Below are 26832 nucleotides of genomic sequence, written 5' to 3'. Positions count from 1 at the left end.
GGCTCTACTTTTAAAGGGATATGTAGAGTCAAGTGTGGTGACCCAGGCCTGTAATCCCAGTACTAAAGGCTGAAACAGAAGATCCCAGGTTTGCAGCCAGTCTCAGTGACTTTGGGAGGTCCTCCAAAACTTAGTGAGACCCTGTTTAAAAATAAAATAGGAGCCAAGCGTGGTGGCGCACACTTGTAATCCCAGTACATAAGAGGCTAAGACAGAAGGGTCATGGTTTGAAGACAGCCTCAACTACTGAGTGAGGCCCTCCTTGTTTCAAAATAAAGAATAAAAAAAAAAGGCTAGGGTGTAGCTTGGAGGTAGAATGCCCTGGGATTCCATCCCAAATACAGCAAAATAATAATAATAATAATAATAATAATAATAATAATTAATAATAATAATAATAATACAGGGCTGGGAGTAACTCAGAGGTAGACTGCCCCAGGTTCAATTCCTAGTAATGCAAACAAGGAAGAAGCAAATGGAGGGGGGGAGGGAGAAAAGGAAGGAAAGGAAGGAAGGTAGAAATGAAAGAAGGAAGGAAGGAAGGAAGCAAGGAAGGAAAACATGTAGAGAATAATGAGTAGTTAGCAGAAAAGGAGGTGAGTGGAGAAAGAGTGGGGTCAGGGAATTGCTTTGGCAAAGGCCCCAAGGCAGGAAAGCGCTTGGCCTTGAGTTTCCTTGATACTGATATTGTTCATGGTGTTGGGACCGAGCCCAGGGCCCTGAACATGCCGAGCACCCACTCTACCACTGAGATCTGTCCCCAGCACAGGCCATGGTACTCATGAGGAAAAGAAAAAGGATAAGGCACATGTGAGCGAGGTGGAGAAGAATGCAGAAGAAGGGGATGTAGATAAAAAAGGAATGAAAGTAGACCTGAGATATTGCTTATGCCCATGAAACCGACAAAGCTAAAACAAAACAGGAATACACAGTTCTAGCAAGCTTCCACTGAAACTGCTCATATCATGACAGAATATGATTATTTCATTGAAATCAATCTGTGAAATATAGCGAAAGTCATAAAGATGACTCTGTCTTTTAATACCTCGCTCCTTGGAGTTTAGTCTAAGAAAGTCATTGAAGCAGAAGGCAGGAGGATGTTGATATTTTGGAGATACCTAACTATTTTAACAATGCAAGAATGGCTTAGCAAATTACGGCAATTAGACTCAGGGGGATACTGTGGAGCCATTAAAACAAAGTGGAAATGCCTTAAGAACCAGTAAAATGTCTACTTTCTGGGGTTGAGTGGCAGATCTATCCACGGTGCATAGGGTGTGATTTCATAAGAATGGGAACTTTCATAAGAATTGGAACTTGGGGCACATTTTCTATTTTTAAAAAAGTTGCTTTCAAATTTCAAAAATATGTTACTTGCTATTTTTTTCAAGTGTGACGATGAAGATAAAGAAGCAAAACATCACAGATAACACTAGCTATAGTAGTTGTACCTGCGTTAAGCCCCAAAGCTCAGCTGGAAAGAGGGTGGGCTGAAGGAGCTACCAGTTTGTGATGAGTCACGACGCACCCAGGGAGGGAAGGGTATGTGGCACTTGCAGATGGGAACGACTGCCCTCTGGATGCCACAGCCTGCCAACCTCGGCTCTCAGCTCCTGCCACACCTGCCTGGAAAACCTCAGAATGACTGTGGGTCAAGCCTGTGAGCGTGATTTGGAAAGCACCACCCACACTCTGGATCCTCCCTTTTCTATCATGCACAGCCATTTCCTCTGTGCCTCAAGCAGGTGTGTGCTCCCAGGGACTCCTCTGTTCTCAGTGTAGCAGGGCTTCTGCGTTCTGGAATGGCCTGCCATGGGCAAGGCACCCTGGGTTTCTTCTGTGTCTCACACAACTTTCTCACTATAATACAAAACAACTGACCACACAACTTAGAGGAATGAAGATTTATTTTCTCACAGCTTTTGGAGATTTGTGGGATCCATTCATGTGAGGCTGGGGTCTACGGCGCTCAGAACGTGGTGGAAGGAGGCAGAGAGAGGGCGAGAACAAGGGCTCTGCTCTCACATCACAGAGACCAGAAGAGAACAAGCAAATAAGAAAGGGGCTCAAAGGCAAAATCACAGTCCCTAAGGCCACACCCCCAGGGACCCAACCTCTCCAACCACACCCTACCTGCCTAGGTTACCACCCAGCAAATCCATCACAATAGATCTAAGGATGAGATACAACTCTCATGACTTGATTGTATCAGCTCTGACCATTATTAATACCTAAGTTCTTCAGGGAACATTCTTTATCCAACCCTAACACTGCATCTGACATTTGGCTGAGGCTGTACACCAAGCCCTTAATATGCCGAGTCCTCTCAGATCCCTTTGTGACCTCGGCAAGGAGCTGCCCTCACCCCTTGGGTTAATAGCAGTGAACTCGTGAAGAGGGCCTGAGTGGGGAGAGAGAAAGTAAGTCTTCATGGTTTTAAAGTGCTGCAAACTTCTATTTACTGCCAAGTTCTAGGCACTGTGCCAGACAAACAGAGTAATATGGCCAGGTGGGCCAAGTGCAGGACCCTAGAATCAGACTCCAATGGACTCTGACCTCAGCTACTTCTTAAACTGTGAGAAGTAGTGAGGATCTTGAGCTCTCTAGCCCTTGATAGTGAGGCGATGATGTACTTGTCTCATGGACTTGCAGGCAGATTCAATGAGGTAAGCCTCACAGAGCATTCTTAGCCATCATTAATATTAATGGCCCTGATTTCTACCCGTTAAAGTAAGCAGTATTATCCCCACTTAAGAGATGGAGAAATTGGTTCAGAGAGGTCAAGCACATTGCCCTAGGCTGTCCAGCATCCTAATGACTGAATCTAGATACACACTCAGATGAATCTGAAAGCAAAGCCCTCATCTGATAGTCCCCGGCTCCATTTGAATGCTGAGCCTGAAGCTTGGTTTGCATCCCAAAGCTTAGCAGTACAGAACTGTTCCTGCACCTTCCAAAACATGTCAATGACTCACTAACTGTAATAAAAATAACCTCTCCCACATACTCAGAGCGTTTTACAATTTATAACAATTTTTTGCATCTGCACTCTAAAGGGAAGACTTCTTTTAAATGATGTAAATTGTATGAAGTATAGCAAGATAAGAAAAAAACATTTACAATAATCCAAAATCTCAATACCTAAATGTAGTGTGTGTGTGTGTGTGTGTGTGTGTGTGTGTGTGTGTGTGTGACAAATATCTGGTATGCATGCATCTGTACATACACATAAATGCAGATAGAGTAAATATATTTTAAAGGTTTGTTTCTATCAAAAGAAAGGCTTTCAGCCAGGTGTGGTGGCACACACACTTGTAAACCCAGTACTTGGAGGCTGAGACAGGAGGATCACAGGTTAGCGGCCCGTCTTAGCTCTTTAGTGAGGGGCCCTTGCAACTTAGTGAGACCCTGTTTCCAAAAAAAGAATAAAAAATAGTAGCTCGGAGGTAGAATGTCCCTGGGTTCAATCCCCAGGACCTCAAAAACAAAAAAAAGAAAGGCTTTTACCTTAGAATTCTCTGCCCTCCCCCTTCATGTTCAACTCAGTGCATAAGATATGTAAAGAAGAGACTGGACATAGAGCCTGGAGAAAGTCAACGGCTCTGGAAACTTGGATGAGAAGATTTTGCTGCAACTGTGGGTGATCTGCAAGACAGGGGAGAAGAGGTAGCCTGCTGAAAGGACTTTCAACCCTGAGGAAAAACATTGCTGAGCAGGGGGCAAGACAACTGACTGCCTGTGTTCCACAAACACCAAGAGAAATCTGCTGCCTCAGGAAAGAGCCTTGTGTTCATGGAGCTTTGAGAGAAAGAGTGGCGAGGAGAGCTCTGGACCGTGTCTGGCACCGAGGAACAGCGTCAGGTTCTAGAATCCAGGGCCTGCCAGGAGGGGGATGCTATGTGCCCTGGTTATCCTCTTGTGTGCAGTGTGGAAAGAGGCTTCTATTCCGTGCTGTATAGCTCTCACTGATAAATTTGCCCCAGCTGATATATGGGTTGTGTATTTGTATTTCACAAAATTGGGACAGCAATTACACATGCAGTTTTGTAAGCTGAAATCTTTTTAAACTTCCAGCATGATCACTGACCCATGCCATTAGATATTCTATGAAGACGTGGTTTGTAACATCAGCATAGAATTCCACTGTGTGCATGCACCAACATTTATTTAACTATTCTCCTATTGTTGGCATATTTAAGTGATTTCCAAGTTTTTACCCTTATAAATAATGCAGTGATGACCTCTATGTACAAAACTCTTTTTTTGAGAGCTCTGATTATTTTGTTAGGAAAAAAATTTAGTAGATTGTCCTCTAAATATGCTGTGCCAGTTAATCCACCTGCAGAAATGCCTGGAAGAGCCCGCTTTGCTGCTCCTTGCCAACACTGATGATTGCCAATTAAAACAATACCCTATGATAATATTGTAGATAAAAATTCATTTATTCAATAATCTGTGACACTGGACATCTGTAGTATGCTTTTGGACATTCATAACTTGTTTGGCAATTACCTCATTTGCCTTTCAGCCTTTTCTTCTATTAACGTTACTCTAAGTATTTTATGTATAGATATATTTTCCTTTTATTCTCAATTTTGTCACATATTTTCCCACACCCAGTTTACTCATTTACTTTATGTACATTGTTAATATGGTTTGGAAGATATTTTCTTCTTTTTCTTTTTTTACACAGTAAAAGTGAAAAAACTGGCGAAACATAACCTATATTTGTTAAGGAATTGAGAGTTCTTCCGACTAAAGATCAATATTTTCTTCTTTTTCTTGCTTTTTTATATTTTTAAGTGCTTAATCTATCCACAATGTATTTACCATATTGTGATCTATATATGTGTGTATATATGTGTGTATGCATTATATTCTATTTTTCCCAATTTATTTGTACTTTGTACTATTTATCAATCATGCATTATTTGTTGGGCCATGCTCCATTTATATAAATTTTAAATACAGTTTTAGCCGGGCGTGGTGGCGCACGTTTGTAATCCCTGTGCTTGGGAGGCGGAGACAGGAGGATCACACAGGTTCGAAGTCAGTCCCGCTGGTTTAAGAGACCCTGTTTCCAAAATAAAAAGTATAAAAATTAGGTCTGGGAGTGTAGTCCGGAGGTAGAAGGGCTTCCAGGAACTCCAGTACCACTAAATAAATAAATAAATAAATAAATAAATAAATAAATAAATAAATAAATCAATCCAGTTTTACCTTACAGTGTATTTGTTTCTGGGCTTTAATTATTATATTGATTATAAATGGTAATATCTCCCAAAGAAATCCCTTTCCTCCTACCACTTTTTCTAAGTGGCCTTGACTATTTCCCCTGTACATTTTTTCAGATCAATATTTAAGTCACTTTGTCAAGTTCCAAAAAGAATCCCATTAGGATTTTGATTGCAATTATATTAAACCCATAAATTAATTTCGGAAGAATTGATACCCTCACAGTATTAAATTTGCTAATCCAACAACATGATACATTGCTCCATTTATTCCAGTCTTGTTTTATTGTCTTCAATATAATTTAGTAGCTCTGTGTATTTCCACATAGATTCTGAACATTTCTTACTTTACGCCTAAGTATTCATATTTTAATTGCATTTGAGAATATGATACATTTTATTATATTTTTATAATGGTTATTATTGGCATATGACTATTGATTGCTGCTTATTTGTTTTGTGTCTGACTACAATACTGAGATATATTAGTAGTTATAATAGCTTTTTCCTTTTAGTTTGGTTTATTCTCGTAGGCTTTGAGGCTATGAGAACATGTTCTGCTTGAAATAAGAAAGTGCTTTTCCACTCCTGGCTTACTAAGAATTCTGATCAGCGATGAAGGCTGGATTTTTTAAAATTAATTTTCAGCTTCCCTTGAGAGAATTTGATGGTTTTTATCTTCTGACCTACAGATATGACATATTATATCAATAGTTTTTCTAATATTCAAGATTTTTCATCAGTGCATTCCTGGTATAACCCCTATTTGTGCTCAGAAAGCAATGCTAAATTCGGGGGTCATATCTGAGAGTGAGCTTGTGGTATACAATTAAGGGCTCTATTTCCATCTGGGCCACTTGAGCAGGCGAATGGCCTTGGCCAAGTCACCTACCTCACAGACAGCCAGTGGATGAAATTATACCTTCCCCGCAAGGTTGCCAAAAGAATTGCAAGTGAAATACAAATAGTTTAAACTATATAAGCCGTGCATATAATAGATACTCACATACTTAACTATTGATTTTATTACTATAATCACCCATCTTCTTTATTTTGCTATCTCAAGCTTTCCATAGTGAGAGGGGTGGTTGGCCTCTAATTTAAATATATTTGGGGACTACTTTTAAAAATTCCAGCTAGCTTGATAAATAAATAGTGCTCATTTTCATTGTTCTTAATGCCTCTTTGTGGCTCCCTTTTTTCAAATCCCAACCTTCAAGGTCAGGAGTGATTGGGATGTTACTTGCTGACTTGCTCCTGTATTTCACCTTCCAGGAGGCCCTGGTTCTCTAGGGAACATGGGGTGGCAGAAAAATCTAAGTGCAAGAGGATGTTTAATAGGGCTTTTCTTGTTGCTTTGGAATTTTACCTAAGGACAGCTAACCAGAAAAAGTGAGCAGTCAGTACTGCCACCTTCCAGAGAGAACAGCTACGGTGCTTCCAGATGTCCTTCCCAGGATTGTTAAGGGGTGCCCAAACTGGACCCTCACTCCTGACTTTCAACTCCACAATCAGCTATCATATGATAAGAAGGTGACATGGGTTGGAGGAGAAAGTCTCTGAGGTTGTGTATTACAAGTTTAAGGAGAGCAGGTTTTAGCTTTTGCCCACCTCTTTTAGAAACCAAGGGAGGAAGACTCCAAGGTAAACCTGTGTAGACATCGTGTGCAAGGCAGAAAGGGAGAGTCCGCAAGAAAAGGTGATGCACATCTCATTCCCTATCAGGTCCTTGCTTATCTGTAAATAACACTCATCTTTCCTCCATGATCCTCTACCCCAGGGGAAGAAAGAAGTAGAGAAGCAGTGGGGGAAGTGGGAGATGCAGGAGGATGTGAGGACACCCAGTAACACTTCTCCACCTCTCTCTGAGGAAGTGGCAGTCATAATGCATCCTTTGCAGCTGCCTTTCACCTGGGCTCATCTGCACTACACTATCAGTCTTGTCCCTTTGCCCAGGGGATGGAATGTCCAGGAGACCCCCTCCTTCCCTACTTCCTCACGATCTTCAAGATTTCCCCACTGTTCTTTAGAATCCATTAATTATACTACTTTAATTCAGGAGGGGATGGTGATTGGATTTTTATTGGCTAATCTTGATGTTAAGATTAAGATTGTGACTCTTAGTCTTAAGACTTATGAATCATTTCGCCAGGATTATGGCATGGCAGAGGCAGGCATTGAATATTTGTGCCCATGCTGCCATCCTGCCCAGAAAAGTGTTCCATTTACTTCTAGTTTAGATCCCTGAGTGTTAAGCCAGGTTATGCCACCCCTATTGTTCAAGTGATTCAGACAAAGCTGAGAAATATGAGAAAGAAGTCTCATGAGATTGGTGGTATGACTATATTCTATTATGCAGATCTTTGGTTATTGCTTTCAGTCTTTCTCTTACTCTGCTCTACCACAGAACTGCATGCTAGCTGAATTGCAAATGGACCCCACTGGGCCCTCAGAGAATACAGAGTCCACCTGAGAATATCCACTTCGGGGTCAGGGCTCACCTTATATTCCCTGCTTGCCCTGTAACTGCAAGACCTCATCCATGTTCCTGAACTATCCAGAAGAGAGAAGGGTCTGGATAGCATGCTTTTCTCCCTTAACTTGGAATAGAGACAGAATCAGAAAAATGGACAATCCCCATCCTCGCCACCGCACCCACATCATCAGATGCTGTCACACCTAGAAATCAAGGTCGCCAGGACCCTGCATGGCCACAATGTCCCATGCCCCCTGCAGCGATCAGAGCTTCAGTCCTAAACCACCTCTGTCTGAGAAAGTGAAGAGAAGTGGCAGCTAGAGAAATCCTTCTTATAATAGAGTGCATCGTGCCACAGGGAAGGAAATCAGCTTAGATTCCGACACCTTCTTCCTCGGTCTGAGATTTATTTCTAAATAATGTTCATTAAAGGATTTCTAGATTCTGAGTTCCCTGCTAAGCATATAACTTGCCTCACTGAAGCGCCACAACAACAACAACAACAAAATGATGTGATCTAATCTCCCTTAAATGGAATAAAAGAAACTGAGGCACCGAGAGGTGAAGTGGTATATCCTCAATCATCCAAACAGAAAATGCCCAGCTTGAAATCAAAACCAGATTTTCTCTGGCTCTAAAACCCCATATCCTTTTTCACTAAATTCTAATGATTACTCTCACTTCATTGAGCTCAGCAATTTGAATTTCTTCTTTTTTATCCCTCTGGAGAAAAGAGAAAGCTAGACACATATCACTTCAAGTAGAAATCCATAAATATGTAAATAAAATATAACATGCAATCAACCCTCAGGTGAAGGGAATAGAAAGAGATCCCTCCGAATCAGCAGCAGATGTATCGTCTATAACTGTACGAAGTCACTTCACTTGCAGAATCAGAGCCCTGCAAGACCACAATGAAGTGGCCTCTCAAGCAAGGGGTCCTTGATTTACGGGAGCAAGAAGTCACATGGGGGATGTGAAATCACTCGGTTTGCTCTGTTGTTGATTTGTGGCCCTATAATGATGTGAAGAGAGCTACCTGGGGTCTGGCTCAAGCAGGGCTTTTGGCGACAAAGGAATGAGTTTTCCAGGGAATAAGAGAGATTGCTTTATGTTGCCGAAGACAGACCTGATTTTGAAACAAAAAATGAGTATCTCCAGAGATCAAAACCGAGACTCATACCAAGGGTCTCACAGTAAGGCAGATCTGAGGTCTCAGTGAAGGAGAGTTTCTTCTATATGCTGTCAGCTGATAATAAAACACCAACAAGCAGGTACCCACAATTTTAAAAGTGATGCCTGCAGAAGGGATGCAGAGCCACGTTGGATCACGGTGCTATTATCTCTTACCATCTTTTCCCTTCCCCAGTTAATGACCATGGCAACCATTTTCTTCAATGGCATTGCCCTTGGTTCTCCCTTTGAATGCCAGATAGTTAATGCAGCAACCTGTCTGCTGTCTCTACTCTTTCTAAACTAGTGGATATTGTCTGTCTACGATTCCATCCCAAGTTTTATGATAACCACACTAATAACAATCAATGGGTAAAGAAACTAGTAACAGCCCAAGAGCTCCATCAATGAAATAGTCTGCCATGAAAAGCATGAACTTCCCATGAGGGGCAGGATTCAAGGGTGGACACCCCTCAGCTTTCCTAGGACCCAACTCCTACCACTCTCTGGAAGAAATTATCCAGCATTCTAAACAAGAAACCCTTGGAAAGTCTGGACTACAATGTAAGCATCATGTTCTGTCACAGAATTTCCCATGGGATGGTGAAGAATAGCCAATCAGTTGGCCTGTCTTCTAGATGCATCAGTCCTGAGAAATGTACAAGGAACACTTCTTGATTCTATATCATCATTCATAATCGTAACACTCGTAACAACAGCAGCAAGAAATAATGATGTGTTTCATTACAGGCATCTAAGGAGCACTGTGAGCTTTTCAAAGCATTCTGATATACATTATTGGCTTTGCCCCCAGGCCTGTATCTCAGGAAAAATGATGAATGATTAAAATGAGGAACAAGAACAAAATGATGACCACCAACAACAAAACAAATGGAACATTTCAAGAGAACAGAATGAAGATAGAGAATTAGTCATAATACTAAGACGTCCTCTGGTCCCAAAGTCCAGGTGAGATCGGGTAGTTCTCTTTGAAGAAGGAGCACTTATCTGATGCCTCTCCAGACATCTAGATTTACATATATCTGTTATCTGATACTCATCTTCCCTTCAACTCAAGATATATTCGAACCCTGCTCATCTCATTTTCCATTTCAGAAAATGGTGCCAGCATTAATCTCACAGTCACCTCTACCAGAAACCTGGGATGTCATCTCAGACTTGCTTCCTTCTCCATAATCACATTTCTAGATTCTGATTTGAGAGTCAGTCCAGTTCCAGTGTAATTGGTCAGAGTCTTGCTCTGAGCTCCAGCCTATTGAGCTGGCATGCTCTGTAGCCAAACTCATGACAATCTCCTCCCTTAAGAGTTGGCCTCTGCTCCAAGCGCCCTAAGGATCTACCTGTTCAGTGAATGGCCATACCTGGTAGAACCAGAACATATTCCTATATTCCTACCCACTCTTGCTGAACTGCCCCCTAAATCTTCTTGAGGTACACTTAAGTTTATACCTTATTCTGCCACTAACTTGTCTGCTCCCAGCCTCGCCTTACTCAGCCAACCTATGCCACCAATTCCCAGCACAGGCTGACACACAGAGCGAAACTCAGCAAATGTTTGACAAGAAGGGCAGAGATAGCCATTTATTATCATCTGTTTTTCACAGTTACCATTCTAGTCCACCCTCAAGCGGACACACAGGAGCAGAAGAATTCCCCAGGGCTAGAAACTCCACTGGACCATGGTGGGAGTTCCTGAAGCTAAAAGACTGACCTCTAAATACTTAAGTGATCTATGACCTTGATCTGCTCCTTCTGAGCCTTGGTTTTCTACTATCTGCCTCTCAGAGCTACCTTAAGGTTCAGGTACAGAAAGGACATTAATGTAGAGGCATGTCAGGTTCGCCATTCACCAGTGGCTCTGATATTTGGGCATGCTTAAGCATCGCTCAGAGGGTTCTTGGAGGCACAGTTTTGTTGTTGTTGTTGTTGTTGTTGTTGTTGTTGTTGTTGTTGTTGTTGTTTTTAGATGTTACCCTCGGTACTTATAAATGAGTCTGAGAATTTTCATTTTTAACACATTCCCAGGTAAAATTTATCTTAATTCTTCTGGGCTGCTATGCCAGAATACCATAAACTGGGTGGCTTTAAAAGAGCAAAAGTTTAATTTTTATAGTTCTGGAGATGATGCAGTCCAATATCAGTGTGCAGCACAGTGGGTGTCCGGTGAAAGCCCACTTCACTTCCTGGTTCATAGGTTCATCCTCTTGCTGAATCCTTACATGGTGATGGAGCAAAGAAGCTCTCTGGGGTCTCTTTGATAAAGGCACAAATCCCACTCATGTCCTAATCATTTCCAAGAGGTTTACCTTCCTGAGACCACCACACTGAGTATTGGGTTTTAACATATGAATTTGGGGAGAACACAAAGAGCTTAATTTCTAGGGAAACTGAAGATGCTGGCTCAGGGTCCACGCTTTGAGAAACTGCCCTACATTATTCTAAGAGCACTGCTTTTAGTAGGCTGACCCTGTTTTCCTCTATGAAGCCTGCTATTTCAATACCCAACTTCATGTTTATGTTTTAGCACTTGTGCTGTTTTGTTCGAATCTTAACCCAGCCTGTAAATTCCTCTGGGCCAAAATTATACCGTCCGCACTCCACTCTCTCTCATTTTCTGTTTTGCAAAATAATGAGTACATCTCCAGTGTGATTAATAATAGAACAGGGAAAGGGGAGAAAACTCAGACTACCAACACCAATAAAGAACATCCACAAATGGAGAAAAGCCCTGGCGTTCTCTTAAAAATTAATTACAAAGCAGAAAACATTCTACCATCAGTGGAACGGGAGAAGGGAGATTATTTTCTTGATGACACATTTTGTCGAATGTGGGTTATTTGAGATTTCAGCTGTTACTTAAACACCAACATTTCTTGAAATATAATATCGCAAATGGCATTCCAACTCATAATTTTTATAGTGATAGTCAGACTGTTGTGTTTTCAACATGTAAAATCCATTATACAGCCTTAGCAACTGCTTGCAATAGATTGTAAATTTTTATTGAGATGATCATCTTGTGATTGAATTTCCAAATGTATTATATGATCATCAGCAAATAAGTCCACAGGGGCTGCTGAAGTACTTTGAATATCATTTATAAAGATCAAAACCCTGGACAACTCTTACATTTACCCTGTGGATAGTGAGAAGTTGCATCAGCAAGATCAAATCAATTATTTTTATGGATGACTATTACATTGCAAAACTGAGATAAGGTGTTCCCTTGTTTAATAACACACCCTTATGTCCTTTTAAAATAGTAAATTTCACAAATGGGTTTCAATAAGGAATTTTACCAAAGGCCTGTTTTGAAAATAATAAAAAAAATGGCATTTCTGTTCATCACAGTAGCTCAATAACCTTCAAAGGAATATTTCCAAGCCATGGAAACACTCCCTATCCTTGGCTTGCATACTGTGAGATATAGTACCAAGACACTTAAGAACAGTGGCAGTCAATTCCACTGTAACATTTGAATTTATTTCCAAAACCATTGAAAACTCAAATTTGTTCCAAAACAATTGATCTACGAGGGAGCCGTTTAAGCATAATGCAAATTCTGCCTTTGCTTATGGATGATTTCGCACAGAAAAACATTACTGAGAGAGAAAACTGTCTCTAGCTGAACTGAACCACAGAAACACACTCATACTCATACACGTACCTTTCCTTGCACACATCCCTCTGCCCCCTCGGCCCAGCACATGTGTAATGATCCACACACACGTCTGCATCTGGTGGTGACCCCTCCACCAGTGTCTAATGGTCTTCTTCCAGCACTCTGCAGCAGCAGTTCACAGGCTACAACCCTTCCAACGTCCACTTCCTCAAGCAAACTTCAGGTCCTTCTCAAGGTAACTTACCATGTGCATTGTAGCTTTTATGCATTTCTTAGCCATTCCACACATGTAAAATTGTGTCATCATTTTTAATAGGTTCCTCTATTTTTATGCATCAGTAATAAAATATGGGGTACTCCTAACCCCATTTTTTTCTCCCATGGTCTGTGGTTTATATCGCATGGAATGGAACAGTAGCTTTTAGGGACATACGTTTCACGGTATAGCAGAACTGATGTGCCTTTGTTGTTATGTTGATGTATGCTAGGTCTTTCACGTTCCCCATGACACCTCCACAGCTATCACGAACCCCATTTCCCTCAAAAGCCCATGCTGTCTGCTTCCCTGGACACACCCCCGTCTCCCTGCAGCAGTCCCAGTTCTCCATACCACACTGATGGTACTAACCTATTTATTCATCTCTGTGTAACCAAAGATCAAAGTCATCGGTAAGAAGACCAGAGTGCAAATTTTAAACATGCCAAAGGCCAATTCTAGGACTTTGGACAAAATATTTCAAAATCCTGCGCCTCTGTTCTATTATCTACATATGAGATAATAGTATTTATAGTGAATGGTTAATTAATTACAGTAAAATGTATATATAATAATGATATTTACAAAAAAGTAATAAACACAGACTTATTTTAATTTCTTGGGTTGCATTCAGAGCAAAAAATATCTCAGGCATATAGTCCTAGCCAAAAGCCCCTCATTAGACACACAGTCAAATCCGGGAGACCTCAGCGTACAGCTAGATTCAAAGAACCATCCTAGACACAGCCCTAGCACCAAACTTCATCCGCATCCCATAACCTCAGGAAAATAGATGGATCCAGAAGCCCATAGAGATATGGTAGCACCCAGAGGGGACTCAGAGAACCCATCTCAATCCAGACTCAGGTAGGAGCCAAGAGCCCCCAGGGTATACATAATCCGGGAGTTCTTAAGGACTTGCGCCATTCCAGAATCAATTTTGAGGCACTGTCAGAGGTAGAAGTCGCTGAAGACATAGTTGGTACAAGGAGCCCCTCAGAGACACAACCAAACCAGAACCATCAGAGAAATCACCAAATTCCAGAGTTATGGGCCCGGCCAGAAATCTTCTGGGACAACATTGGAATTCTAGTTACATTAGATATGTAACCAGAAGCCTGCAAAGACACAGCTAAATGAGGCCTTCGAGGGACACAATCAAATCCAGGAGCCCTTGGAGAATCAGAGCCAGGAGCCTGGTCCTCAGAGAAAGAGGACCAGAACCCCTCAGAGACAGAAAACCAACAGCCCTCACAGGCATTTTTAGCACTAGAAATAGCACCAGGATTCCTCAGAGTCATACTGATAGAGTCAATGTCCCATCAGATATAGCCACAACCAGGGACCTCTCCACAGTATAGCTAAAGTCAGGAGGTTCTTAGAATCATGGTCACAGCCAGGAGGTCTTCTAAGGCAAGGCCTTGGCACCTTTTCTGCACATAAAGAAACACACCCATATCAAAGAAAGTAAGGAAAGATCCGTCACAGAAAGATGAGAGGAGGACCATTCAACGGAGCAACCCACCTTCTCAGAAAGGGCCTAAAAGGAGTTTCTTACCTGCACACTTGGTCCTGGTGGTCAGGGGAGGTCCTGGCGGCCCTGTGCCACCCTCTCCGGGCCTTGTAAGGAGCACCCGGATCTCATACTCCACGTCTGGGTCCAGGTGCCACAGCTTATAGTTGGGAGAGTCGACTATATGGGTCTCTGCCCAGGTGCCAGTAGTGGTACGGTACTCCACCTCCTTCAGGATGATGGGGCCATCCCCAATGATGGAGTTGGCATTGGGCTTGATCCACAGGTAAGTGGCTCCCACAGCCAGTAGCTCTGGAGGGGCGATGGGCGTGGGAGGTTCTGCAAGAAAAGCAACCAGTAGAGGACTCAGAGCAGAATCCAAGCACAGGAAAACAAGGGGCAGAATGACAGACATAGCCATCTAAAGCAGGTCCAATCCCCTGTTTAGCTCCTTTCACATCTCGTGTGTGTGTGTGTTTGTGTGTGTGTGTGTGTGTGTGTGTGTGTGTGTGTGTGTGTGTTACTGAGGGTTGGAACTATGGGGATTCTATCCCAAAGCTATACTCTCAGATTATTTTTTTTAATTAATTAATTTATTTATTTTGTGGTACAGGAGAGTTTTGTGTGTGTCTGTGTGTGGTACTGGGGTTCCTGGAAACCCTTCTACCACTGGGCTACACTCCCAGACACCTGTTTTTTATATATTTTTTTTAATTTGGAAACAGGGTCTCTTAAACCAGCAGAGGCTGGCTTAGAACCTGCGCGATCCTCCTGTCTCTGCCTCCCAAGCGCAGGGATTACGAGCGTGCGCCACCACGCCTGGCATAGGAGTGTTTTTTTTTTTAATATATTTTTATTTGTGTATTGTAGTCAAACATCTCAATGGAATACAAGACATGTGAAGATATTTATTTTGTGGTACAGGGGTTTGAACCTAGTGGCATTCTACCTCCAAGCTATACCCCAGCCCTATTTTATTTTTATCTTGAAACAAGGTTTCACTAGGTTGAAGAGAATCTCACTACTTGCTGAGAGTATCCTTGAACCTGTGATCTTCCTGTCTCAGCCTCCCAAGTACTGAACTTCCAAGCTACCACACTGAGCTCTATTTTTTATTATTTATCTACTTAACTAATTAATTTTATTTTTGCAGTACTGGGGATGGAACCCAGGGGCATTCTACCTCCAAGCTACATCCCCAGCCCTATTTTTTTAATTCTTAATTTTGAAACAGGATCTCACTAAGTTGCAGAGGGCCTCACTAAGTAGCTGAGGCTGGCCACAAACTGTGATCCTCCTGTCTCAGCCTCCCAAATGCTCGGATTACAAGTGTGCGCCGCCACGTCTGGCTTTTATTCATTTGTTACTGGTGCACTGTAGCCACAGGGTCTCACTAAGTTGCTGAGGATGGCCTCAAGTCCGATCCTCGTGTCTTAACCTGAGATTATGAGTATGCAGCAACACACTTGGCTTCGTGTCTACCTAAATTTTAAGTTTGAAGCTGGTAAATAACGGACTTGGTATTTCTTTAGCAACTATCGTCAACACCTATCATCCCACCTTCATTGCAGGAATACAGAAAGGCAACGTAAAGACATGTCTTTTTCCCCCAGAACATACAGCAAGCTGTCTGGAGAAGTGAGTACTCTGCATTCTATCCTCAAAGGGGAACTGGCTTTTACTAAAGGGAGAGCTGGTGCAAAACTCAGGGGAGTCTGCAGTTTATAAACATTTCTTATATCAAAATATAGATTGCTAGTGGAAGCCCTCCACAAATGGTGGTATGAGTCTAGCAAGAAAAAGGCCGGTAGTGTAGCAAGAATTCAGCTTCTCCCTTCCTCTGGCAGGTACCTTCCAGCAGAGAGAGAGAGTGTCTTTGGCCACAGTGGACCCAGCAGGAATCAAGGGTCAAGGGAAAAATCACGCTGAGTTTTCTTGTACCTGCTCTGAGCTGCTCCCTCCCTCCCATTAAGTTCTATACAGCCAGCTAAATAGGCCAGGACTTCAACAGCATTTATGGCAGCCTCTATCTGGAAATCCTCAGTCTACTGGCAAAGCTGCAGAAATGAGTACTTCTTTTGTGCTTTTTAGAGGCCATAAATTTTCACATGCCTTATGATGTGCAACTCTTAGGCAACATTTTATCATCTCCATCATGACGAGTAAAAATCTCGAGAGATTAGGTCACCTGCCCAAAGTGAAGCAGATGAAACTCACATCTGTATCACTTGCCAGATGAGCATCCGTTCCCCTTGGAAGCCTATCTGCCTCTCAATACCCGTTATGAAACATTAAATCAGATATGTTTGCCATTCTTATTTGCAGCAAATAAAGCAGTGAACAACAATGAGGAAAATGAGAAGAGAAAATAATTCCTCTTCTCTACCATCTAACATGCCAGCCATTTTTATTTCTTCGTGTTCTTTCAAAGTTTTGTTCATACGCCTACATTTATTTCATGTAATTATAATAACACACAGAATCGACGTAGATTTGTTTTTCTTCCCTCATTTCTTACATCCTGAGCACTTTGCTTATAGGCGACATGGGCTTTGCCATCACTGTCTTAAAGAGCCACAGAACAATCCATCGTGTTCAGCTAATTATTCTCCAGTTGTTGGGCACATGAGTTGTTCTATGTTTTAATATGGTAAATAATGCTGCAGTGAACATCTTTGTACAAAAGAGTTTGGTCCTTCTTGTCTGATATTTTATTAGAAACTAATGCAAGGAATTGGATTATGGATCAAGGGGTATGAACCAGTCAGTGATTCCTACAGTAGAATGAGGGAGGGAAATGAGGGTTTGGTGTCTGAGGGTGGAATTCAATGTCTATTTATTCCAGAATACCTCAGTATTGGGGAAACTCTGGGCTATTCGCACGGAGAAAGGTAGGTACCAGTTTTGGTTTGAAATTCAGGTGAGGGCTTTCAAACAGAGACTCATTCAGCATTTTACTTTTAACTAATTACCTAGTAGCAAAGATTCTCCAGAAACAGAATGATTTGCTATAAAACAGGGGTGGACAATATTTTCTCAGTGTGACTCCAAGCAAGTCTTAAGGGACAACTTCAGACTGCGTCTATTATAGCCTGCCATTTGGTCAGAGAAAGAAATTAAGCAGATTAGTCAAGCTAGATGCTTTTCTTTACAAAGCCATGGGGGTTATTACTCAAGACCTTGTTATCTCAAAGGTGTTTGCAAATTGATTTTTGGATAATTTGTTCCAGGTAGAGAAGTTAAGTTGGCAGGCAGATAATTTCTGGGCTCATCCTTTGTGCATTTTAAATATATAGACCCTTTGATTGCCATTATCAACTCTCTGGAGTTCCCATCAGTCTCCAATGAGGCCCCAAGGGTGATATTTTGTAGCTCTGTGATGACTCTGCCTAATTCCTTAATATAATTATTCACAGACGGGCCCTGGACAGAAATAAGAGCAGCAGACTGTAATGCTTTGGGGGCTGACAAGTGGACACATTAGGCTCTCTTCCATCGACTTTTCACCGTATTTTTCTTTTCTTTTCTCTTTTCTTTTTTTCTATTTCAGGCATTAGCAGCTTTCAGTTTCTGACCACCAGAAAGAAAATAAAGTATTAATCTTTCTGAATGTTTAGCCTCTTCTCATACATTGTTAATGTTAGGTGCAAGTATAACAACAAACATCCCCATGAATGAATAAACATCCCCCATCTCAAACGACTTGCAGGTTTTCAAGTTCACATACAGACTAGTCACCACTGTTCTCTCTCCCTCCATCCCCTCGAGAATGCAGGTTCATAACACTGTCTCCAGTTTCTGGTACCAAAAAGCCATCAGATGATTGTTTTGTTTTGTTCTTTCTCCTTTCAGTGATCTGCTGATTTAGAACTGGCATTCTTAGCTGGGCATAGTGGTGCATGCCTGTAATCCCAGTACTGGGGAGACTGAGACAGGGGGATCACAGTTTAGAAATTAGCCTCAGCAACTTGACAAGTTTCTTAGTGAGTTGGTGAAAATAAAATAGGGCTGGAGGTGTAGCTCAGAGTTAGAATGTCCCTAAGTTCAATCCCCAGCACCACACACACACAAATATCAAACTTTAGGAGGCGCAGATTTGTGATTCAGAGAGAAAGAAACAAGAATGATACATAGAAAACACACACACACAACACACACACCCACTACGCGGCACATCATTTTTTAATGCATAGCAAAATCATGTTTGCTTGAGTCAATTTTCTATACCTGATGAGATGAACTATACAATAGGACAATGCAAAAAATCTATGTAGCCATCAAAACCAACTTAGATGGCTAGACCTAACACACACACATGCACATGCATGCACATACACACACATACACACACACACACACACACACACACACACACACAAATGGATGCATCTCAAAAATTAAGTTCTGAAAAAGAAGAAAATAATATGATTCCAGTTGTATGGAAACTTTAAAAAGAGGTCACAATTATCCATGATGGTAAAAGCCAGAAGTATAGTTTCCCATGGGCAGGTACTAACTGGGGTGAGGGAAATTCCTGAAGTGCTGGAATGTTCTACCTATGGAACCAGATGATTAAATAATAGAAATCCCCAGAGAATTACCTCTGGTGGGGTGACTGTTGAGAAAGAAGTAGGAGAAAATTTTCTTAATTATAAAAATTTTTATACCTTGACTAGAATTGGGTACCATTTATCAAAATGCACACTTAAAAGTATTTTGTTGCATGTAATAATATTTTTAAAATATACTTTGGAAGCTGGGCATGGTGGCACATGCTTGTAATCCCAGCATTTGGGAGGCTCAGACACGAGGATTGCAGTTCGAGGACAGCCTCAGCTATTTGGTGAGGCCCCTTGCAAGTCAGTGAGACCCTGTTTCAAAATAAAGAATAAAACATAGGGCTGGTGGTATAGCTCGGAGGTAGAATGCCCCAGGGTTCCATCCCCAGTACTGCAATATATATATATATGAAAAACAACCAAATATGCGGCTTATCTGTGACCTAGTAGGCAGGAAGGATGCTACTAAATTTTACTTAGAACTAAACCCCTAGAAATTTTGGAAGAAGTGGGCCTGTTGCCTTGTTTCATTACCCTCAGCACCTTTAGTTCTTCAATCCCCAATAGTTTTCCTAATAATCAATTGTTCAGGTGCACACCAGTTCTCATTCATGAGCTTTTGCACATATAACACAACCGACTCCTATTCTTAACTGCACACCATCAAATGTACAATGCCAGGAATAAGTGTTTGACATTTCATCACATCTCTGCTCGCAGAGTTTGGAACCAAATCAAGTGGGAGGCCATTTGGCTTTCAGGAAGCTGTGACCTGGGCTGGGAGATGGCATCTGTGCCTCCCAGCCAGACACCTAAGTGCTATGAAGACAAGGGCCTCGTGCATCCTCCACCAGACCTGGGAGCAGACGTCCCCGAGCTACCAGAGCTCTTCTTCCACATGTAGATGGCGAGGTGCCCTCCTAATGTCATTCAGCCTCATTCTCAGGTAGCAATCTCCAGACCAATTCTGCCTTTCTTTTCCCTGCTGTGAGCATTTGTAACAGTTTGACTCCCACAAATTCCTACAGAGAGCAAAAGTGCTTCAAATAGCTGAAGATCGAGCTCTGTGTGTGTGCGTGCGTGTGTGTGTGTGTGTGTGTGTGTGTGTGTGTGTGTGTGTTGTTTGCTCCATACAGAAATCAAATATTTTGAAAAAAACTGGATGTTCTTCTGGGAGGTGAAGAGAGCCTTGCTACGGTACAGGTGCAGATCCCCTCGCCTCCAACACTTCCCAGTGTCCCCATCGTTCGACCTAATCATCTAACTAAACCTGATCATCTTTCTAATCTCATTTATACTTATGAATCATAGGAATTGCCACCCATACCAACACACAAGCTCACACACACACATGAACATACATACTGTATTATTATCTTCATATCCCCACTTGGTAAAATGTTATTTCACTGAACTGGACCATTTTTCTTTTACCTTAAATAAACCATGCCCTCTCCTATTTATTTATTTATTTATTTATTATTTATTTATTTATTTATTGCAGTACTAGAGATGGAACCCAGGGGCATCCTGCCCCTGATCTATACCTCCAGCCCTATTTTTAATTCTTTATTTTGAAACAGGGTCTCACTGAGTCGTGATGGGCCTCATTAAGTAGCTGAGGCTGTCTGCGAACCATGATCCTTCTATCTCAACCTTCCAAATGTTGCAATTATAAGCGTGTGCCACCACACCTGACTATTTTTTTCGATTTGGCTGCCTTGTGGACCATGGGGCAGGTTCAAAGGTGTTCAAAAGCATCACGCTGGCCAGGTGTGGTATCCCATGCCTATAACCCCAGTACTTAGAAGGCTGAGACAGGAGTATTGCGGGCTCAAGGCCAGCCTCAGCAACTTAGTGAGATTTAGCAATCTAGTAAGACCCTGTTTCAAAACAAAAAATAATAAGGGCCTGGGATGCAACTCAGAAGTAGGATGCCCCTGGGTTCCATCCCCAGAGAATTCAACAACAAAAGCATCATGCCAATCAGATGGCATTCAGACTTACATGCAGCACTGCTTCATAAAATAATACTTGGATACCAAAAGATTAAATAAAACCAGGTAGAATGAAGGTCCCAGCCCTCCTTTGCCCTGTGCAGTGTTGCACAGGCCACCCAATCTTTGTGTCCCCTCGCTTTTTTCACCTTGAGGGTGGAAGATTGCTTCAGAACTCTAAACTCTCAGCCAAGTTCTCCAGGACTCCAAGCGTCCTCTTGCGTACTCTCTGACTCCACCCTGAGTGTGCAGCATCCACAGTGATTCTGCCTCCTCGTTCTCCCCGGGAATTCTCCGAGACAACCTGAGTAGAGGGAGCATCTGACCCGTCAGTCGATGCCGTTAGGGACTCCTCTTCATGTGCTTGCCTAATCTACGGCCAATGTTCAGTAGATATCTGACGTCTTATTCGTACTACTTTTTATTCTTTATTTTGAAACAGGGTCTCGCTGAGTTGCGAAGGGCCTCACTAAGTAGCTGAGGCTGTCCGCGAACCGCGATCCTCCTGTTTCAACCTTCTGAAATGCTGGGATTACAAGCGTGCGCCACCATGCCCGAGTATTTTTTGAGTAGGAATATATTTCATAATTTCTCCCCAAATAAAAGGTAGTGAGAATCAACGAAAAGATGAAAAATAGCAAGTTGGAGAACGTTAGAGTATGAGCAAACAGACATTCAAGCTAAAGATTAGGAATGTTTGGGGAAGCTGGGCATAGTGCCACACACCTGTAATTTCAGTACTTGGGAATGGAGACAGGAGGAGTATAGGTTCGAGGCCAGCTTCAGAAACTTAGACCCTTAGAAACTTAGTGAGACACCATTTTATTTTATTTTTTTTTATTTTATTTTTTCAGCACTGGGGATGGAATCTACCTCCAAGCTACGCCACCAACCCTATTTTTTATTCTTTACTTTGAAACAGGGTCTCACTGAGTTGCAAAGAGCCTCACTAAGTAGCTGAGGCTGGCTGCAAACTGTGATCCTTCTGTCTCAGCCTCCTGAATGCTGGGATTAAAAGCGAGCGCCACCACGCCCAGCTTACATCATTTTTAAAATAAAAATAAAAAGTCTGGGGGAGTAGGAGTAGCTCAGAGGTTTGTCCCCAGTCACCAACACACACACACACACACACACACACACACACACACACACACACACACACACACAGCGTAGTTGAGGGAGAAGACATTGTCTGACTAGAACACACCAGTAATCAAAGTCATGGTTAAAGAAAATTTCTCTGAAACAAAGACTTGAGTTTGCAGAGTAGGAATAGTACAGATGAAGTCAGTGATAATATCCAAGCTCAAGCACACACTGGCAGTAGCTTTAAAATATATGACTAAAGAAAAATTCCAAAGTATCTAGAAAAATACGGCTATTTATCAAAACAAAACAAAAGGCCTGAAAACACGAGTTCCTAGACTTCATCATTGCAATTTGAAACACTGGGATATGATGAAGAAGATGATGATAAAAATAAGTAGATTATTGTCAACATGATTTACACTATGATGTGAGACTATAATGCTCCAATAAAATCACACAAAAAATAAGTAAATACGAGAGCCCTTGTAGCTATGATACGAGACACATTAATAGGCACCTGTCTCTGCTCCTAGTACTTTAAAATATTAGCTCACCAGAAATGGTAGTGCATACTTGTAATGCAAGTACTTGGGAGGCTGAGACAGGAGGATTGCAGGATCAGGGCAGCCCCAACTCAGCAAGACCCTGTTTCAAAATAAAATACTAAGCTAGGCATCAGGGGGGAAGCCCGTGAGGGATTCTGGGTTTGAGGCCAGCCTCAGTAACTTAGCAAAGGCTTCTGTAAAGTAGTGAGACCTTGTTTCAAAATAATATATAAAATAGGGCTGGGAGTGGAGCTCAGAGGTAGAATGTCCCTGGGTACCACAAATATAAATATATATTGATTTAATCCTTATCGCACCCTGTGGGTAGATACTATTATAATTTACATTTTCTAAAAAGAAAATATACATTAAGTAACTCAACTGATGTCAAACAATCATTCAAAGAGTCAAGCTAGGGACCAAGGCAAACTTGTTGGGGGTCTTCACTCCTAGCCACTATTATGTGAATAATGGTATGATACATGTATGCACATGGGCTTATGGGTATATTTCATAAGTTAAGATAAATTATGGTGCCTTTGTAAAACCCATAGAAAGGCACTCTCCGATTCTGAAGAATGCAGAAAAAGTACCATTTCCTGGCCCTTCCTTAGAGAAAAATGAGTTGAAGGTACGCCCCAGTGTGCCTTTGGATGGATCAACGTCCTCACCTCTAGGATTAGAACCGGGGTACCTCAAGGATTGGTCCTATAAGATGGTTAAATAATATAATATCTTTCTTTCTCAGATAACAGCCTAAAAGTGAAGAATGACCTCATTTCAAAATGTACTTTTTTTTAGGGATGTAAGAAAATAGTAGTTTTCCTCCTCTCCTATCTTTCCATTCAAACTTTGCTGATTAATGAGGGTCTACATCTGAATATGTGTAAAATTATGAATATGACATGGTTAACCTGGACAACCATTGGTGGGAGGGGGGAAGGGAAAACAGGGCCGGGGGGTAGAGGGCACCAAATATAGTTTAAATGTATACCATGTATGTTCAATAAAAAAAAATTTGTATAAAAAATATACGAAGGAGAAATGCCATTGAAAAAAAAGAAAGAAAATAGTAGTTTTCCTTCCACTTTTATTTACTTTTTTATTTTCTACAAATGTCCTCTAATAAATCTGGATTGCTGTGCATTACAAAGATAAGCATTTTATCTTTTTTACACATTGACTGGTACATTACAGTCTCACATCATTATGTAGTTCACAGTGATAGTGACATACATGTACACAGCACCTGCTGGGGATGTCGCTCAATGGTATAGAACCTGCCTAGCGCATGCACGGCCCTGGGTTCAATTTCTAGCAGCACAGTAAAATAAAATAAAATTTAAAGAGAATCATATTAAGTAAGTAAGGTTTCTCATATTTAAGGTTTTATATATGGATGTGAGCTCTGTCCTGGTCCTAAGTTCTCAGAGGCCTGACGGCCAATCTCCCCTCCCACCTGTCCAGGTACTAGGTACCAGGGATCGAAAACCGCAACCATTTCCGTTTGTCCAGCCAAATCTCCACCAGTAGCTCACTAGCAAGGCAAGATCATGGCTACTTCTGCTGCTGTAAATGTCTTTCTGATGAGTTAAGACTCCGTTTTCAATTCGTTCTCTAACCACAACAACTAATAGCTTATAGCGCTTTATTTCTTTTCCTTGTTTTTCTCCCTTCAGTGACCCCACAGAGTAGACAGCAAGGACCCCGTTTTATGGAGGTGGACATCAAGGCTGGTGCTTCTGTCCAATCTCACACAGGCAATGATCAGAATTAATATTGCACTGTGTCACTTAATGCTTGCAAATGCATCCAGACGGGAGCTGTTATCAATCCCATCTTATGAATGAAATGATAAACAAGCAAACTCAAGGCTTAGGTTCATTGATCACAATCACAGGGCTAGTAAGAAAAGGAGTTAGGAATTCGATCATAGGAAGATTTCAGAGCAGCACAAGAGTCAACTATGAGCCTCTAGGTGCCAGCTCTCATGGCCACAGGGGACAGATGCATCAGCCTATTAAAAAGAGACTAACAGTGGCTCCACCATAGAGATGCCTCTCTTTGATGCTTCCTGAGCACATGTTCATCACAGAAATTGCACAATCTATGAAGACTACAAGATCTGTCTTATCAGATCATGCAATGTTCAAGGGCGTAGAACAAGTCATTTTCCCTGTGCCCTCAGGTCCTAGCACAAGGTCTGTTGTATGGTATGCCTTCTAGAACTCTTTCCCTTCTCAACATGGCAATCTTCACATACTTGAGGGCAGGGACCATGGATCTTTATACTATTTTCTTTTCCAGCATAAATACTGTTAGTTCTTAGGATCCTGAACACTTAAACAACAAACTCACCCTTCCTTCCTCCCTTCCTTCCTTCCTTCCTTCCTCCCTTCCTTCCTCACACCTTCCCTTCGCTTCCCTTCCCTTCCCTTTCCTTCCCTTCTCTTCATGATACTGAGGATGGAACCCCAGGGCCCTCTACCACTGACCTACACATCCAGCCCTTTTATTTATTTATTTATTTATTTATTTATTTATTTATTTATTTATTTGGTGGTACTGGGGTTCCTGGAAGTCCTTCTACCTCCGGGCTACATTCCCAGACCTATTTTTACATTTTTATTTGGAAACAGGGTCTCTTAAGCCAGCGCGCAAGGCTGGCTTCGAACCTCCGCGATCCTCCTATCTCTGCCTCCCAAATGCGGGGATTACAAGCGTGCCCCACCATGCCCGGCAATCCAGCCCTTTTAATCTTGAGACAGGGCCAATCTGAGTTGCAGAAGCTGGCCTCAAACTTGCGATCCTCCTGCCTCAGCCCTCAGACTCCCAAGTACTGGAATGAGAGAAGTGTATCACCAAGCCCAGCTCCTGAGAAATTTCTGTGACATGGTCTCCACTCTGCTACTATCCTCACCATATTTTAATCACTCTTACTTCAGATGCTTAAGCTGAAATTCTGGAATCAGAATTGATTCCCAGCTCTGCTATTTTTAGCCAAATGTAATAGATATTGATGCCATCAAGTTCATATTCTTTTGACCTACCCCAGAAGCCCCTTGTGGTTTTAGTGGTCAGCATCTTCATACACAGGTGACTTCTTACATCTAGCACTGACATCACCCTCTCTAATGATGCTCTATTGCCACAGAGTTGTGATTGTGCTCTTGTAAGACAGGCTGGACATGACACGGTGTTACAGGTCTATTGCTCCCAGGAGTAGATGCACTAGCCTTATGTAGTGAAGGATGGGAGTTAGTGGATAAACCATCCAGTTTCCTTGGCCCTTGGTTGGACAATGTAAGGGTTTTACTTAATTTTTAAATGGTCCTGGTGGAAAGTATAAAAAATACATACATAATACATACATACATACATACATGGCCCTGGTAGGACTGAACATCAAATATGTCCCATGACTGCATGATATTGGTGCAGTGTGTGTGTGTGTGTGTGTGTGTGTGTGTGTGTGTGTGTGTGTTACTAGGAACTGAATCCAGGGGTATTCTACCCCCAAACAATAGTACATTGCTATGAGTCTCCCTACATTGCTGAGGCTGTCCTCGAACCTGCAATCCTCTTATCTCAGCCTCTCGTGTACTTGGATTACAGGTGTAGGCCACTACACCTGTCCTCATTAATGCACTCTAGAGGCCTGTATCCCTTCTCTTCCTCACTTCCTCTCCTCTTTACCAGTATTCCTTCAACTTCCAGATAAACTACTTGAAAATCATTTTCTTGGGGTCTTTTTTGGGAAAATGTCAATACTACTTAACCTCACTGGGTCTCAAATTCCCCATCTGAAAACTGAGGATAACAGTAATACTTCCCTTATGTGGGATGCCATTGAAGGTTAAATAAATCATTGCATATAATATGCCCTGACTTGTCCTAGACTATAGCAGGCACACTGTGCTAGGGCCTGCTGTCACTGCCCTCCCACTCAGCCACTGGTGGGCTACACATCAGTCAGGAGAAGCCTGAGATTGTGTCCCCATTTTGTGCTCTCCAGAGAGAGACACAAGCTCCCATCAAGTACATTCTCCTTTCTACATCAGGATAAAGGGGGTCCAGGGGAAGATCAGTGCATGCCCTGAGCAGTACTTCCACAATCAAGTAAGTTTAAGAGCTCAGCCTCAGTTTACTTACCATTGTCATGTTGCAACCATAAAGTCGTTTAGAAATGCATAATGCAATACTTACTTAGCAGCAGATGAGATTTTTTTTGACTTTCAAGAATTCCATCTGCCTGGCTCCTCTTTCTCCCTCAACACCTGGTCATTTTTAAGATTATTCCTTGTTGGGCCACTTCCCCAAATTAAGAGCAAAGTAATCATTCTCAAA

The 26832-nt window shown here is 41.9% G+C and overlaps 1 protein-coding gene across 8 annotated transcripts in view; it reads right to left on the bottom strand.

Annotated features, from left to right (window-relative positions):
• Positions 1-26832, bottom strand: part of PTPRT (protein tyrosine phosphatase receptor type T) — a gene marked incomplete at both ends in the record, with an annotated part of 1183313 nt that overhangs the window by 647599 nt on the left and 508882 nt on the right. For all 8 annotated transcript variants that reach the window (XM_080716374.1, XM_080716373.1, XM_080716375.1 and 5 more), the window contains one exon: positions 14341-14634. In XM_080716374.1, coding sequence (XP_080572500.1) covers positions 14341-14634 — 294 coding nt within the window. The remainder of the gene's footprint in view (positions 1-14340; positions 14635-26832) is intronic.

This window comes from Muscardinus avellanarius (genome assembly GCF_963383645.1).
Source record: "Muscardinus avellanarius genome assembly, chromosome: 19".
In the NCBI taxonomy this organism is placed as follows: domain Eukaryota; kingdom Metazoa; phylum Chordata; class Mammalia; order Rodentia; family Gliridae; genus Muscardinus; species Muscardinus avellanarius.
This window is presented reverse-complemented; position numbering and strand designations above follow the sequence as displayed.